This window comes from Engystomops pustulosus, chromosome 9, assembly GCF_040894005.1.
Source record: "Engystomops pustulosus chromosome 9, aEngPut4.maternal, whole genome shotgun sequence".
In the NCBI taxonomy this organism is placed as follows: domain Eukaryota; kingdom Metazoa; phylum Chordata; class Amphibia; order Anura; family Leptodactylidae; genus Engystomops; species Engystomops pustulosus.
The window spans coordinates 26,409,813-26,428,221 of record NC_092419.1 but is presented as its reverse complement, the minus strand read 5'-3'; the positions used below and the strand labels follow the sequence as shown (position 1 = coordinate 26,428,221).

The 18,409-nt window shown below is 39.4% G+C and overlaps 1 protein-coding gene across 1 annotated transcript in view; it reads left to right on the top strand.

Annotated features, from left to right (window-relative positions):
* The window catches only part of LOC140076424 (uncharacterized), a 108,985-nt gene that overhangs the window by 41,602 nt on the left and 48,974 nt on the right, over positions 1-18,409 (top strand). The window contains exons 12-14 of the mRNA XM_072122954.1: positions 3,270-3,355; positions 8,841-8,861; positions 9,627-18,361. Coding sequence (XP_071979055.1) covers positions 3,270-3,355; positions 8,841-8,861; positions 9,627-18,361 — 8,842 coding nt within the window. The remainder of the gene's footprint in view (positions 1-3,269; positions 3,356-8,840; positions 8,862-9,626; positions 18,362-18,409) is intronic.

Below are 18,409 nucleotides of genomic sequence, written 5' to 3'. Positions count from 1 at the left end.
ACAAGACTTAAAGGGGTTTGCGCCTGGAAGAAAATTCTCAAATTTCAATCCTCTATTGAAGTTTACACAATAAAGAACATTTTTAACCCCTTACTTTACAATCTTACTCAGATTTATTGCTGTTTTAGCTCCTATCACTCAGTGATGGTGTAAGATTCCAGAGTGTGAGCAGGGACTCTCTAAGCAGACACTTCATGATCCCTCTAGTGCTGTGAGATGCTGTGTGCTGACAATGTGCTTACTCTATCAGGGTAGAGGTTTTTCTACATTTTTTTTTAGCGTCTGAATATTCTACAAGTATCTGAGATGGAACAGATCAGAGATGAGAGATAATGAGATCCATGAGATGCATCTCAGCTACATACACAAACACACACTATGAGATCTGCGGTGCCTCCGTCTTCCTTCCCCCATTTAAAGAACTTATCTGCCGGTAGCTCACAATGTGATGTGTTGTTGTTTGCTGCAGGAAGTCATTGTGTGTATGTATCGGTGTGAGCTCATCCTGTAATGCAGGGGGAGGAGCAGTTGCAGGGAGCAGAAAGAGAGAAGCTCCACAGCATCAGACAGAAAAGCAAGATGGCTGCTGACCCTAAAGTCAGAAGATACTAGTGATGGGAATTACAGCTCTTCTTAGAGAGCTGGCTCAATAGTCTCCGCTCCCTAAGAAGAGCCGGCTCTACTGGCTCCTGAACGGCTCTCTATTAAATATAAAATAGGGAACCGCTGGCCAGTCAATCGCCCCACACCACTCCACCCAATCGTATTAGGTTAAAGTGGGCGTGGTGAGCCAGTTAGGGGCGGGGTTATGTGAGCAATCGGCTCACTGAGGGGAGCCGGCTCTCGCTGTTCACGAACAAGAGCCGACTCATTTGCGAACGACACATCACTAGAAGATACAGGGTCAGAAACTAGGGGCAACTGAAATTGTGTACACTAGGACTGATAGAGACACGTTGGACTTATATCTGTGAAATGCTGAATTTATGTTAATAACAGTGAATTAGAGAATGTGATATTTTGTTATCCTGAGTCTATTTAAAAAAACTTGTCTTTGTGGGAATAGCCCTTTAAGGGATCTTCTGCTAGGGCTTTAATGCCAGAAACCAGAGGTGAAGTGGAGTCCACACCTGGACGTGACCTGCGCAATGTTTGGCAATGTTAGGTGGTTTCATTGTTATTGCTGGTTTTGGATACAATTAGGTAATACCGCTGTTGTTATTGTACAGCAGTGAACTTTTATCTGTCACATAATAGTTGAAGTGAAGGATTATTTTTAGACCATGTTTACTTCCTTAAAACCAGGTTCTATGTACGTTACTGGTGAGAAGATTTGTCATGACTGTTTTCTGGACGTCAATCTCTTTACGCAAATGTGTCTAATGCATCTTTATAGTAATGGATGGCTTACACGGAAGGAGCAAAGGCAAGATATGGACAATAGATAGAATGAGTTATATTGATCTGACTAAATCTATCATAGTGTCCTATCTGTAGGCAGCATGTTATAGAGCAGGAAGAGCTGAGCAGATTGTATATAGTGTCCTATCTGTGGGCAGCATGTTATAGAGCAGAAGAGGCTGAGCAAATTGTACATAGTGTCCTATCTGTAGGCAGCATGTTATAGAGCAGGAGGAGCTGAGCAGATTCTAAATAGTGTCCTATCTGCAGACAGTGTTTTAAAGAGAAAGAGGAGTTCCAAAGATTTACTGTAGATTTGTGAGAAAAAATTCTGTACAAAAAGTAATTTTTCTCATTTATTTTCTCTTTATTTCCATAGGAGCAGTTGTTGGGGTGGTCCGATCAGTGACCCCATTTCTATATTCAGAATTTATCTTTTTCTGTCCCAAAGAAAACTATGGCTCAACATTGTTGTGTGGGGTAGCACCAACAAGACAAATCAGATGCAAACACCCCCATGTTCCAGCACAATATCCTCCAGGTTGTCCCGAGCTATGATCTACCTCAGCTACTGCCCCATCCCCCACTGTCTCCTACCACACTGCGGTACAAAATATTACAGAACTGCATTGTATTTGATCTTGTTTCACATGCTGATTTTCTAATTGTCCTTGAACCCTCATTTAGTCCTATAAAACACACATTTTCCATAATAAGGTCCTACGTTGTCTCATTAATTTCTTACAATTTTTAAACATTTGCCTCCACCCTTATATCCCGCATGAATGGCAGAATTATCTAGCCTCCATCTTAAAAGATTTTTCTGAAGCAAAACAAAAAATATTTGAATTCACACCGGTACCTGAAATATTTCAGATTTCTTACGAAACATTTACATTATCCCCTAACCTCTTGGGGCATGACCCAGGAAAACAGTTGTACTTGAGATCCCTATGTACCTAATTGAGAGTAGAAGGGAACCCCATTCTCATGAATGTTGGGAGTCCCAGCAGGTTGACCCTTACTGATCACAGGAAGCAACTAAAATCAGCTGATTAGTCGTGGTCCTAGCATTGACCGATCTAATAAACTTGAAAACTTCGTAAAAAATGAGAAGAATGTTGATCATCTTAATAACTCTTTATATAATTCCACTGAGTTTTACAATTCATTTTAAGAAAAAAATTCTGAAATAATGAATAACAAACCAAAAAAAAAACAAAAAAAAAATCTTAAGTATGTTAAAAAAAATACTTCTGGATAAACTTTCAAGGCTAATGGGTCATTGAGAGGTAAGGATGCAGTGAACATGGTCTCCTCCTTCTACGCATTGAGGTGGTCCTCATGGTCTCACCGCCAACCTATGCCGACAATGTTTACGTAAGACACCTTTAAAAGGAGGAAATAAGAAAAAAATAAGGTCCTGTTATTACGCACGATATTCGTCAATCTGCATGTGTTTGTAAATATTACATCCTTCTACCTCAGAGTTTTCTTATTTTAGTGCTGCAGCCACTCCCCGTCCTTCGTTCAGCCGTCCTTGGCATACCTGAGACATCTGCCTCAGAGCTGCACATAATATTTCAATGATCTCAGCACATTTACTGAAAGTTCATATTTCTGTGATGTGTCACCAGACCCGGACCTACGAAAGTCTAATCTTTTAGAAGTAATTGTATAAATATTTAGCGGAAAGAACAATTGCTAGATAGGTTTCATAGGGTGTCAACTCTGAGCAATGACACAGATGGGTTGTCACCTGTCCTACACACCCTGACATATAACCCCCTGCTGTGCACCTTCAGTACAGCTCTACAGCAGATATGTGGCCATTGTTTCCGGAGACTTATACCAAATATTGATTGAAGGATGAGTTTACGAGACATCATGAGGAGCGGACAACTTTATCTCGTAGCTGGACTTGTGTTCCTTCTAGTGTTTGCTGGCAGTACAGGTAAGACATGGGGAATTACATTCACATTTTAAAATATTTTGTAGTTGTTTAAGTTTTTATTATATTTCAAATTAATTTTGAAAAAAAAGAGAACTTTCAAGATCGTCTCTTAAGTATAAAGAACTCTAGATGTTCTTTAGGTCAAAGGGTGGGCATGTCAAAATCTTATTGTGCCCCTGAAGAAAAATTGGGAGACCTCCCCCCCCCCCACACACACACACACATAAGATGGTTGGTCCTTCCCACTGAAATCGGCATTGTCCATTATTCATCTAGTGTTTATGAACCGATTAAGGGACTTAAAGGGGAAATCAATTTAAGAAGATAACAAAGATGTCACATTGTAAGGAAATCCACAGTGGTGATAAGACTGTAATTATAGACTTAGTATGATAATGTCTTCTCCCCGGGATATGTAGCTCCAAGACATTTTACTACATGAATGATTTGGTTTGAAAAGATGAAGGCTAAATCATTCATGAGCAGAATATAATAACACACTAATAATAATAAAATAAATAAATATATAAAAAATAGAATAAATAGTAATGATAATAGTAAACATTATTATAATTCACACAAAAATGTAAAATAATATAATAGCAAATATTATAAAAATGATATATTTTATATCAAATATATTTTAAATATACAAGTGCAACTCGATGACCAGAACAGAAATTGAAGATTATGATTTTTAATATAATAAAAATAACCAAATTACAATACAGGCGGTCCCCGGGTTACGTTCAAGATAAGTTCTGTAGGTTTGTTCTTAAGTGGAATTTGTATGTAAGTCGGAACTGTATTTTTTACAATTGTAACCCCAGACAAATTTTTTTTGGTCTCTGTGACAATTGGATTTTAAAAATGTTGGATTCTTACAAAAAAACAGGATTAACAATAAAGCTTAATTGTAGACACCAGTGATAAGTGTTATAGATGTTGATTGTAGCCTAGGGCTAAAGTACAGTAAGTTACCAACATCCAGAGGTCCATTTGTAGCTAGGGGTCGTCTGTAAGTCAGGTGTTCTTAAGTAGGGGACCGCCTGTATTTAATAATAATTGTAGTAGTATGACTGCTATTTGTAATAAAAATTACTACAGCAGGTGGTCCCCGACTTAAGGACACCCGACTTACAGATGACCCCTAGTTACAGACGGACCCCCTGACCCCTGTGTCCCCTGATGAAGATTTCTACATAAGGTGTCTGTAGTGAAGCTTTATTGATAATCTTTGTTCCTTTGACAGCACAAAATTGTGAAAATCCAACTGTCACATAGATAAAAAAAAAAATTTGTCTGGAACTACAATTATAAGATATACAGTTCTAACTTACATACAAAGTCAACTTAAGTACAATCCTAAAGAACCTATCCTGTATGTTACCCCGAGACTGCCTGTACTAGCATTTAACAGTTATAGAACTATCAGGATGTATAAGAAACACTGATACTCATAATTTATTAATGCATAATAATACTGTTAATAATAATGCTAAAAATAATAATAGTATTACTGCTACTGAAAATACCGTCATTATTTAACACAACATTTATAACACAAATTATACTACTAGTTCTTTAGTATAGTACTACAACAACTACTACATCTATGAGCAGAAAAAACTACTACCTGTGGTCCCCTACTTAAGAACACCTGACTTACAGACGACCTCTAGTTACAAACGGACCTCTAGATGTTGGTAATTTACTGTACTTTAGCCTCAGGTTACAATAAACAGCTATAACAGTTATTTAAGGTGTCTACAATGAAGATTTATTGTTAATCCTGCTTCTTATGACAAATCAAGATTTTTAAAACCCAATTGTCACAGAGACCAAAAAAAAAAATTCTGGCTGTAAACGGAACCCGGGGGCTGCCTGTACGTATAATCATATTTAAAAAAATTAAACAATCATAATAGTTATATTAAAAACAATAGAAAATAATGCTGATCTACTGTCTAGCACTTCTAAAAATATTACTACTATTAAGTACCTCTGATAATAATAATAATAATGAATACAGGCGGTCCCCTACTTAAGGACACCCGACAGAAAACCCATAGTTACAGACGGACCCCTCAACCCACTATGACCTCTGGTGAAGCTCTCTGGATGGTTTACTATGGTCCCAGACTGCAATGATCAGCTGTAAGGTGTCTGTAATGAGGCTTTATTGATAATCCTTTGTCCAATTACAGCAAAAATTTTGAAACTCCAATTGTCACTGGGGCAAAAGAAAAAAAATTGTCTAGAACTTCAATTATAAAATATACAGTTTCGACTTACATACAAATTCAACTTAAGAACAAACCTCCAGACCCTATCTTGTACTTAACCCGGGGACTGACTGTAATAATAATTACTGTTATAATAATAATGAAAATACGGTAATAATATGAAGAAGATTAACAGTGGTATTTTTGTTATTACTTGTACAGGCAGTCCCCGGGTTACATACGAGATGGGGTCTGTAGGTTTGTTCTTAAGTTGAATTTGTATGTAAGTCGGAACTGTATATTTTATCATTGTAATCCCAGCCAGAACTTTTTTGGTCTCTGTGACAATTGGATTTTTAAAATGTTGGGTTGTCATAAGAATCAGGATTAACACTAAATCTTCATTACAGGCACCTCTGATATCTGTTACAGCTGATTATTGTAGCCTAGGACTAAAGTACAATAAATTACCAATATCCAGAGGTCCATTTGTAACTAGGGGTCGTATGTAAGTCGAGTGTTCTTAAGTAGGGGACCACCTGTACTACAAATGGATTTTACCACTACTGATACCACTAGATCAAATACTAAATAACTTAGTGGACGATAACAATCAATATAAAAGTTAATCTAAACTCTGAAATCTGGAACCTGGGAATCCCAAATATTTGAAGATGCAACATTTAATTCTGGCACAAAACTCTACTTTATTGACTTAAGTTTAATACAGTTTATGTCATAACTTTTTGATGTAGTTTTTCGATTTCATTATTAGTTTTAGAAATTTCTATCATAAGCATAAAATACAAATACATGCAGTCCCCGGGTTACATACAAGATAGGGTCTGTAGGTTTGTTCTTAAGTTGAGTTTGTATGTAAGTTGGAACTGTATATTTTATCATTGTAATCCCAGCCAGAACTTTTTTGGTCTCTGTGACAATTGGATTTTAAAAATGTTGGGTTGTATAAGAATCAATATTAACACTAAAGCTTTATTACAGACACAATTGATAACTATTAAAGCTGATGATTGTAGCCTGGGACTAAAGTATAATAAATTACCAATATCCAGAGGTCCGTTTGTAACTAGGGATCGTATGTAAGTCGAGTGTTCTTAAGTAGGGGACTGCCTGTATAGGAGGAAAAACTGGACAAAAAGGGTTGTCCGGGATATCCACAAAACAGTAAATTAGACATATATACTCGAGTATAAGCCTAGTTTTTCAGCACAAAAAAATGTGCTGAAAACCCAAACTCGGCTTATACTCGAGTAAAACAAATATAGGTTTTACCAGGTTTTTGTGGTAAAATTAGGGGCCTCGGCTTATACTTGGGTCTGCTTATACTCGAGTATATACAGTACTTTCTTTGAACTTCTAAGAATCCATAAGGTATCATCTTTTATCAGGGTGTAAGTCATTGTTATCATTACTTGTAGTAGTGGAGTAAATTAAAATAAGAACAATGAATGTGATAATAATAATTATATTAATAAAAGTCATACTACAGATAACACGAATACCAGTAACAATCTAAAAATAAAGTTTCTCCAAACTAGAACTATCATCTTGTTGCCTGGTTTGGTGGGAGTTCATGTTGTTATATGATACTTTATGTTCTTTCATAACTGAGATAAGAATTTCCCAGCCTCCCCCCTGTGTTGATGGTCATCTCCGGTCTATGCCGTTTCCTTCACTTCCATAGAGGTCAATAGAAGTTTACAAAATAGAGAAGCCGCAGAAATTACTCTGTTTCCATAATTCCCCAAATGATGGTCAGGATACAGAGCCGTGTCTTCCTATCTTACTCATGTTTGACCTATTAGAAAACTTGTAGATCTGTTTATTTCATAGACACATAGACGCCCACATCCGGTGCAGGGTGAGACATTACTCAGGCCCTAACATACTGGACGATAGGAATCTGACTGACGTCCATCCAGCTGACAGTCCATGAGCCCCGGTCCACCCAGTATCGGGCGTGCCTATCCCTGCATCACTCACATGTCACATCTGTGTGTGTCATGTCGAATTATCAATCAATCCAAAATCAGCCCAATAACTATACATAGAAATGTAAAGCCAATGGATAATTAAAGAGATTATATGAGATGTCTTTCAAGAATGGTGCCATACACGTCCATAGGCTGCCTCTCATATCCACTTAAAGGGTTTGTCCATTCGCTTTAGTGAAAATTCAAGTTTTCCTCCATTCATAGGGCAGGGGATAAGTTACTGATCGGAAGAGAGCAGCCTATCGCACATGTTCATATACAGGTGGTCCCCTACTTAAGGACACCCGACTTACAGACGACCCCAAGTTACAGATGGACCTCTCTGCCCACTGTGACCTATGGTAAAGCTCTCTGAATTCTTTACTATAGCCCCAGACTGCAATAATCAGCTGTAAGGTGTCTGTAATGAAGCTTTATTGATAACCCTTGGTCCAATTACAGAAAAAAATTAAAAAACTACAATTGTCACCGGGTCAAAAAAAAAAAATTCTGGATCTACAATTATAAAATATACAGTTTCGACTTACATACAAATTCAACTTAAGAACAAACCTATGGAACCTATCTTGTACATAACACGGGGACTGCCTGTATATGGCTGTCGCCTCCGGTCCCATAGACAATGAAAGGAGCAGCAGTGCACATGTCTAAATTGCCGCTCTGTTCAAACTGACTCCTGTTTCCTGTGATTCATGGGGGTCCCACCAATGAGAACCTTATCCTGATGATTGGGGATAACATGTTGTGCCTGGACAAACCCTTAAAATGCAATCTATCACACTTTTTGTCTGCCATGAATAATTTTTTTATGTTTATGCTAATTAAGCAGCCCCCCTACCACACCCGCTATCTCCTCCAATGCTTCCCGTAGCTCCTTATGTGATCTACCTCTATCCACATCTTGCACATGTGCACCAGCGATTAGGCACTGCCTCCATCTACCCAAATAGGGCATCAGCTATGAACTCCTTATAAATATATAAAGGAATCGTACACAATATAAGATTTTTATGGCACCTTATGGCCGTTCCTGGCCCTGTATATCAATGAAACAGTTGACAAATATAATCTGATTTGTTAGACAATTACACACTGGTGATCAAATATTAAGATTATTTTACTGTATACTACTGGTAGAACAACATCTATTGCACTGTATCTACACCGCCCCCATATGTGGGAGGCCAGTAATACATAGATGACCACAGTCCTTGTATAACATTCTGTCTCTTTCTCTTCCTCTAGGTGCACAGACTGAAACAACAGGTATGTACAGTGGATTATTATATGTTATTATTACCTTCATCTCGTCTTCCTTCTTTCGTTCTTTTCTTCCGACACTGAACAGACTTTTTCTCTATGTTGAGTTTGGATGGAAACCAAAGCCGCACCTTGTGTCCCAACCGTGCAGCGTTCTCCCAGGAATACTCTGCGCACAAAGCACATAATCCAGTAGGATTAGTAGCAGCTAAAATCCACAAAGACATAAATTCTTTAAATCACAATGGAGCAGATTTATCAAAGATGTCTTCAGATTCAAGTGGTTTAGTGCCACAAATCGCCCATGTAAACACTTGTACTCCTCACCTGGATCCATTGCTCTCTCCACCTGTGCATTCATTCAGTTTGTTGGCTTAGTACTAGAGATGAGTGGACCCGATGTTTCCATTCGGTGTTGGGATATATTGTCAGATTGGCAGCTGAACAGGCAATCTGGCAAATTAATCTAGCTTCTAGCCATGGCTATAATTGGCCAGGGAGACACCCAACCCAAATGGAAACATTGGTTCCTCTCATCTCTACTTAGTACATGTGTCACATGTAAGACTCAATTTAGCAAAGTCAGAACCATATGTTGTACTAAACTATCTTTAACCCTTGGTAAATGGGACATATGGCATTTTTGACTGAATTTTGGTGTACATAGTAAATATGTTGATAAATCTCCCCTAAAATTTCTGTCACCTTACTTTCAATTATGCTGTCAAATATTTTTTTACATATCTTTGGTACCAAATATTTTTTTATCAGATAATACAACTACACCAACATCAACAACTACAGAAACAAGTACCATAGACACAGAATCTACCACTTCTGAATTTACAACAACTGCAGCAACAGAAACCTCAACAGATACTATTACCTCTACGGCATCACCAACAAGTGCAGAAACAAGCACTTTGCAGACAACTGAACCTACAACTACATTGACCACTACTGAATCTACAACAACTTTAACCACCAGTGTTGCAACAACAGAAACCTCACCAGATGCTACAAGTACTTCAACATCCCAAACATCTACAGAAACAAGCACCTTAGATACATCTACAACTAGTACTACTGAGTCTACAACTACTCTAACCACCACTGCTCCAACAGAAACTTCAACTGATACTACAAGTACTTCAGTATCCCCAACAACTACTGAAACCAGCACCTTAGTGACAACTGAGCCTACAACTACATTGACCACTACTGAATCTACAACAACTTTAACCACCAGTGTTGCAACAACAGAAACCTCACCAGATGCTACAAGTACTTCAACATCCCAAACATCTACAGAAACAAGCACCTTAGATACAACTACAACTAGTACTACTGAGTCTACTACTACTCTAACCACCACTGCTCCAACAGAAACTTCAACCGATACTACAAGTACTTCAGTATCCCCAACAACTACTGAAACCAGCACCTTAGTGACAACTGAGCCTACAACTGCATTGACCACTACTGAATCTACAACAACTTTAACCACCAGTGTTGCAACAACAGAAACCTTACCAGATGCTACAAGTACTTCAACATCCGTAACATCTACAGAAACAAGCACCTTAGATACAACTACAACTAGTACTACTGAGTCTACTACTACTCTAACCACCACTGCTCCAATAGAAACTTCAACCGATACTACAAGCACTTCAGTATCCCCAACAACTACTGAAACCAGCACCTTAACGACAACTGAGCCTACAACTACATTGACCACTACTGAATCTACAACAACTTTAACCACCAGTGTTGCAAAAACAGAAACCTCACCAGATGCTACAAGTACTTCAACATCCCTAACATCTACAGAAACAAGTACGTTAGAGTCAACTACAACTAGTACTACTGAGTCTACAACTACTCTAACCACCACTGCTCCAACAGAAACTTCAACTGATACTACAAGTACTTCAGTATCCCCAACAACTACTGAAACCAGCACCCTAGTGACAACTGAGCCTACAACTACAGTGACCACTACTGAATCTACAACAACTTTAACCACCAGTGTTGCAACAACAGAAACCTCACCAGATGCTACAAGTACTTCAACATCCGTAACATCTACAGAAACAAGCACCTTAGATACAACTACAACTAGTACTACTGAGTCTACTACTACTCTAACCACCACTGCTCCAATAGAAACTTCAACCGATACTACAAGCACTTCAGTATCCCCAACAACTACTGAAACCAGCACCTTAACGACAACTGAGCCTACAACTACATTGACCACTACTGAATCTACAACAACTTTAACCACCAGTGTTGCAACAACAGAAACCTCACCAGATGCTACAAGTACTTCAACATCCCTAACATCTACAGAAACAAGTACCTTAGAGTCAACTACAGCTAGTACTACTGAGTCTACAACTACTCTAACCACCACTGCTCCAACAGAAACTTCAACCGATACTACAAGTACTTCAGTATCCCCAACAACTACTGAAACTAGCACCTTAGTGACAACTGAGCCTACAACTACATTGACCACTACTGAATCTACAACAACTTTAACCACCAGTGTTGCAACAACAGAAACCTCACCAGATGCTACAAGTACTTCAACATCCCAAACATCTACAGAAACAAGCACCTTAGATACAACTACAACTAGTACTACTGAGTCTACAACTACTCTAACCACCACTGCTCCAACAGAAACTTCAACCGATACTACAAGCACTTCAGTATCCCCAACAACTACTGAAACCAGCACCTTAGAGACAACTGAGCCTACAACTACATTGACCACTACTGAATCTACAACAACTTTAACCACCAGTGTTGCAACAACAGAAACCTCACCAGATGCTACAAGTACTTCAACATCCCTAACATCTACAGAATCAAGTACCTTAGAGTCAACTACAACTAGTACTACTGAGTCTACAACTACTCTAACCACCACTGCTCCAACAGAAACTTCAACCGATACTACAAGTACTTCAGTATCCCCAACAACTACTGAAACTAGCACCTTAGTGACAACTGAGCCTACAACTACATTGACCACTACTGAATCTACAACAACTTTAACCACCATTGTTGCAACAACAGAAACCTCACCCGATGCTACAAGTACTTCAACATCCCAAACATCTACAGAAACAAGCACCTTAGATACAAGTACAACTAGTACTACTGAGTCTACTACTACTCTAACCACCACTGCTCCAACAGAAACATCAACCGATACTACAAGTACTTCAGTATCCCCAACAACTACTGAAACCAGCACCTTAGTGACAACTGAGCCTACAACTACACTGACCACTACTGAATCTACAACAACTTTAACCACCAGTGTTGCAACAACAGAAACCTCACCAGATGCTACAAGTACTTCAACATCCCTAACATCTACAGAAACAAGTACCTTAGGGTCAACTACAACTAGTACTACTGAGTCTACAACTACTCTAACCACCACTGCTCCAACAGAAACATCAACCGATACTACAAGTACTTCAGTATCCCCAACAACTACTGAAACCAGCACCTTAGTGACAACTGAGCCTACAACTACATTGACCACTACTGAATCTACAACAACTTTAACCACCAGTGTTGCAACAACAGAAACCTCACCAGATGCTACAAGTACTTCAACATCCCTAACATCTACAGAAACAAGTACGTTAGAGTCAACTACAACTATTACTACTGAATCTACAACTACTCTAACCACCACTGCTCCAACAGAAACTTCAACCGATACTACAAGTACTTCGGTATCCCCAACAACTACTGAAACTAGCACCTTAGTGACAACTGAGCCTACAACTACATTGACCACTACTGAATCTACAACAACTTTAACCACCAGTGTTGCAACAACAGAAACCTCACCAGATGCTACAAGTACTTCAACATCCCAAACATCTACAGAAACAAGCACCTTAGATACAACTACAACTAGTACTACTGAGTCTACTACTACTCTAACGACCACTGCTCCCACAGAATCATCAACCGATACTACAAGTACTTCAGTATCCCCAACAACTACTGAAACCAGCACCTTAGTGACAACTGAACCTTCAACTACATTGACCACTACTGAATCTACAACATCTTTAACCACCAATGTTGCAACAACAGAAACCTCACCAGATGCTACAAGTACTTCAACATCCCTAACATCTACAGAAACAAGTACCTTAGAGTCAACTACAACTAGTACTACTGAGTCTACAACTACCCTAACCACCACTGCTCCAACAGAAACTTCAACCGATACTACAAGTACTTCAGTATCCCCAACAACTACTGAAACCAGCACTTTAGTGACAACTGAGCCTACAACTACATTGACCACTACTGAATCTACAACAACTTTAACCACCGTTGTTGCAACAACAGAAACCTCACCAGATGCTACAAGTACTTCAACATCCCAAACATCTACAGAAACAAGCACCTTAGATACAACTACAACTAGTACTACTGAGTCTACAACTACTCTAACCACCACTGCCCCAACAGAAACATCAACCGATACTACAAGTACTTCAGTATCCCCAACAACTACTGAAACCAGCACCTTAGTGACAACTGAGCCTACAACTACATTGACCACTACTGAATCTACAACAACTTTTACCACCAGTGTTGCAACAACAGTAACCTCACCAGATGCTACAAGTACTTCAACATCCCTAACATCTACAGAAACAAGTACCTTAGAGTCAACTACAGCTAGTACTACTGAGTCTACAACTACTCTAACCACCACTGCTCCAACAGAAACTTCAACCGATACTACAAGTACTTCAGTATCCCCAACAACTACTGAAACCAGCACCTTAGTGACAACTGAGCCTACAACTACACTGACCACTACTGAATCTACAACAACTTTAACCACCAGTGTTGCAACAACAGAAACCTCACCAGATGCTACAAGTACTTCAACATCCCAAACATCTACAGAAACAAGTACCTTAGAGTCAACTACAACTAGTACTACTGAGTCTACTACTACTCTAACCACCACTGCTCCAACAGAAACTTCAACTGATACTACAAGTACTTCAGTATCCCCAACAACTACTGAAACTAGCACCTTAGTGACAACTGAGCCTACAACTACATTGACCACTACTGAATCTACAACAACTTTAACCACCATTGTTGCAACAACAGAAACCTCACCAGATGCTACAAGTACTTCAACATCCCTAACATCTACAGAAACAAGTACGTTAGAGTCAACTACAACTATTACTACTGAATCTACAACTACTCTAACCACCACTGCTCCAACAGAAACTTCAACCGATACTACAAGTACTTCGGTATCCCCAACAACTACTGAAACTAGCACCTTAGTGACAACTGAGCCTACAACTACATTGACCACTACTGAATCTACAACAACCTTAACCACCAGTGTTGCAACAACAGAAACCTCACCAGATGCTACAAGTACTTCAACATCCCAAACATCTACAGAAACAAGCACCTTAGATACAACTACAACTAGTACTACTGAGTCTACTACTACTCTAACCACCACTGCTCCCACAGAATCATCAACCGATACTACAAGTACTTCAGTATCCCCAACAACTACTGAAACCAGCACCTTAGTGACAACTGAGCCTACAACTACATTGACCACTACTGAATCTACAACAACTTTAACCACCGTTGTTGCAACAACAGAAACCTCACCAGATGCTACAAGTACTTCAACATCCCAAACATCTACAGAAACAAGCACCTTAGATACAACTACAACTAGTACTACTGAGTCTACAACTACTCTAACCACCACTGCCCCAACAGAAACATCAACCGATACTACAAGTACTTCAGTATCCCCAACAACTACTGAAACCAGCACCTTAGTGACAACTGAGCCTACAACTACATTGACCACTACTGAATCTACAACAACTTTTACCACCAGTGTTGCAACAACAGTAACCTCACCAGATGCTACAAGTACTTCAACATCCCTAACATCTACAGAAACAAGTACCTTAGAGTCAACTACAGCTAGTACTACTGAGTCTACAACTACTCTAACCACCACTGCTCCAACAGAAACTTCAACCGATACTACAAGTACTTCAGTATCCCCAACAACTACTGAAACCAGCACCTTAGTGACAACTGAGCCTACAACTACACTGACCACTACTGAATCTACAACAACTTTAACCACCAGTGTTGCAACAACAGAAACCTCACCAGATGCTACAAGTACTTCAACATCCCTAACATCTACAGAAACAAGTACCTTAGAGTCAACTACAGCTAGTACTACTGAGTCTACAACTACTCTAACCACCACTGCTCCAACAGAAACTTCAACCGATACTACAAGCACTTCAGTATCCCCAACAACTACTGAAACCAGCACCTTAGAGACAACTGAGCCTACAACTACATTGACCACTACTGAATCTACAACAACTTTAACCACCAGTGTTGCAACAACAGAAACCTCACCAGATGCTACAAGTACTTCAACATCCCTAACATCTACAGAATCAAGTACCTTAGAGTCAACTACAGCTAGTACTACTGAGTCTACAACTACTCTAACCACCACTGCTCCAACAGAAACTTCAACTGATACTACAAGTACTTCAGTATCCCCAACAACTACTGAAACTAGCACCTTAGTGACAACTGAGCCTACAACTACATTGACCACTACTGGATCTACAACAACTTTAACCACCATTGTTGCAACAACAGAAACCTCACCAGATGCTACAAGTACTTCAACATCCCAAACATCTACAGAAACAAGCACCTTAGATACAACTACAACTAGTACTACTGAGTCTACAACTACTCTAACCACCACTGCTCCAACAGAAACATCAACCGATACTACAAGTACTTCAGTATCCCCAACAACTACTGAAACCAGCACCTTAGTGACAACTGAGCCTACAACTACATTGACCACTACTGAATCTACAACAACTTTAACCACCAGTGTTGCAACAACAGATACCTCACCAGATGCTACAAGTACTTCAACATCCCTAACATCTACAGAAACAAGTACTTTAGAGTCAACTACAGCTAGTACTACTGAATCTACAACTACTCTAACCACCACTGCTCCAACAGAAACTTCAACCGATACTACAAGTACTTCAGTATCCCCAACAACTACTGAAACCAGCACCTTAGTGACAACTGAGCCTACAACTACACTGACCACTACTGAATCTACAACAACTTTAACCACCAGTGTTGCAACAACAGAAACCTCACCAGATGCTACAAGTACTTCAACATCCCTAACATCTACAGAAACAAGTACCTTAGAGTCAACTACAGCTAGTACTACTGAGTCTACAACTACTCTAACCACCACTGCTCCAACAGAAACTTCAACCGATACTACAAGCACTTCAGTATCCCCAACAACTACTGAAACCAGCACCTTAGAGACAACTGAGCCTACAACTACATTGACCACTACTGAATCTACAACAACTTTAACCACCAGTGTTGCAACAACAGAAACCTCACCAGATGCTACAAGTACTTCAACATCCCTAACATCTACAGAATCAAGTACCTTAGAGTCAACTACAGCTAGTACTACTGAGTCTACAACTACTCTAACCACCACTGCTCCAACAGAAACTTCAACTGATACTACAAGTACTTCAGTATCCCCAACAACTACTGAAACTAGCACCTTAGTGACAACTGAGCCTACAACTACATTGACCACTACTGGATCTACAACAACTTTAACCACCATTGTTGCAACAACAGAAACCTCACCAGATGCTACAAGTACTTCAACATCCCAAACATCTACAGAAACAAGCACCTTAGATACAACTACAACTAGTACTACTGAGTCTACAACTACTCTAACCACCACTGCTCCAACAGAAACATCAACCGATACTACAAGTACTTCAGTATCCCCAACAACTACTGAAACCAGCACCTTAGTGACAACTGAGCCTACAACTACATTGACCACTACTGAATCTACAACAACTTTAACCACCAGTGTTGCAACAACAGATACCTCACCAGATGCTACAAGTACTTCAACATCCCTAACATCTACAGAAACAAGTACTTTAGAGTCAACTACAGCTAGTACTACTGAATCTACAACTACTCTAACCACCACTGCTCCAACAGAAACTTCAACCGATACTACAAGTACTTCAGTATCCCCAACAACTACTGAAACCAGCACCTTAGTGACAACTGAGCCTACAACTACACTGACCACTACTGAATCTACAACAACTTTAACCACCGTTGTTGCAACAACAGAAACCTCACCAGATGCTGCAAGTACTTCAACATCCCTAACATCTACAGAAACAAGTACCTTAGAGTCAACTACAACTAGTACTACTGAGTCTACAACTACTCTAACCACCACTGCTCCATCAGAAACATCAACCGATACTACAAGTACTTCAGTATCCCCAACAACTACTGAAACCAGCACCTTAGTGACAACTGCGCCTACAACTACATTGACCACTACTGAATCTACAACAACTTTAACCACCAGTGTTGCAACAACAGAAACCTCACCAGATGCTACAAGTACTTCAACATCTCTAACATCTACAGAAACAAGTACGTTAGAGTCAACTACAACTATTACTACTGAGTCTACAACTACTCTAACCACCACTGCTCCAACAGAAACTTCAACCGATACTACAAGTACTTCAGTATCCCCAACAACTACTGAAACCAGCACCTTAGCGACAACTGAGCCTACAACTACATTGACCACTACTGAATCTACAACAACTTTAACCACCAGTGTTGCAACAACAGAAACCTCACCAGATGCTACAAGTACTTCAACATCCCTAACATCTACAGAAACAAGTACCTTAGAGTCAACTACAACTAGTACTACTGAGTCTACAACTACTCTAACCACCACTACTCCAACAGAAACTTCAACCGATACTACAAGTACTTCAGTATCCCCAACAACTACTGAAACTAGCACCTTAGTGACAACTGAGCCTACAACTACATTGACCACTACTGAATCTACAACAACTTTAACCACCATTGTTGCAACAACAGAAACCTCACCAGATGCTACAAGTACTTCAACATCCCAAACATCTACAGAAACAAGCACCTTAGATACAACTACAACTAGTACTACTGAGTCTACAACTACTCTAACCACCACTGCTCCAACAGAAACATCAACCGATACTACAAGTACTTCAGTATCCCCAACAACTACTGAAACCAGCACCTTAGTGACAACTGAGCCTACAACTACATTGACCACTACTGAATCTACAACAACTTTTTCCACCAGTGTTGCAACAACAGTAACCTCACCAGATGCTACAAGTACTTCAACATCCCTAACATCTACAGAAACAAGTACCTTAGAGTCAACTACAGCTAGTACTACTGAGTCTACAACTACTCTAACCACCACTGCTCCAACAGAAACTTCAACCGATACTACAAGTACTTCAGTATCCCCAACAACTACTGAAACCAGCACCTTAGTGACAACTGAGCCT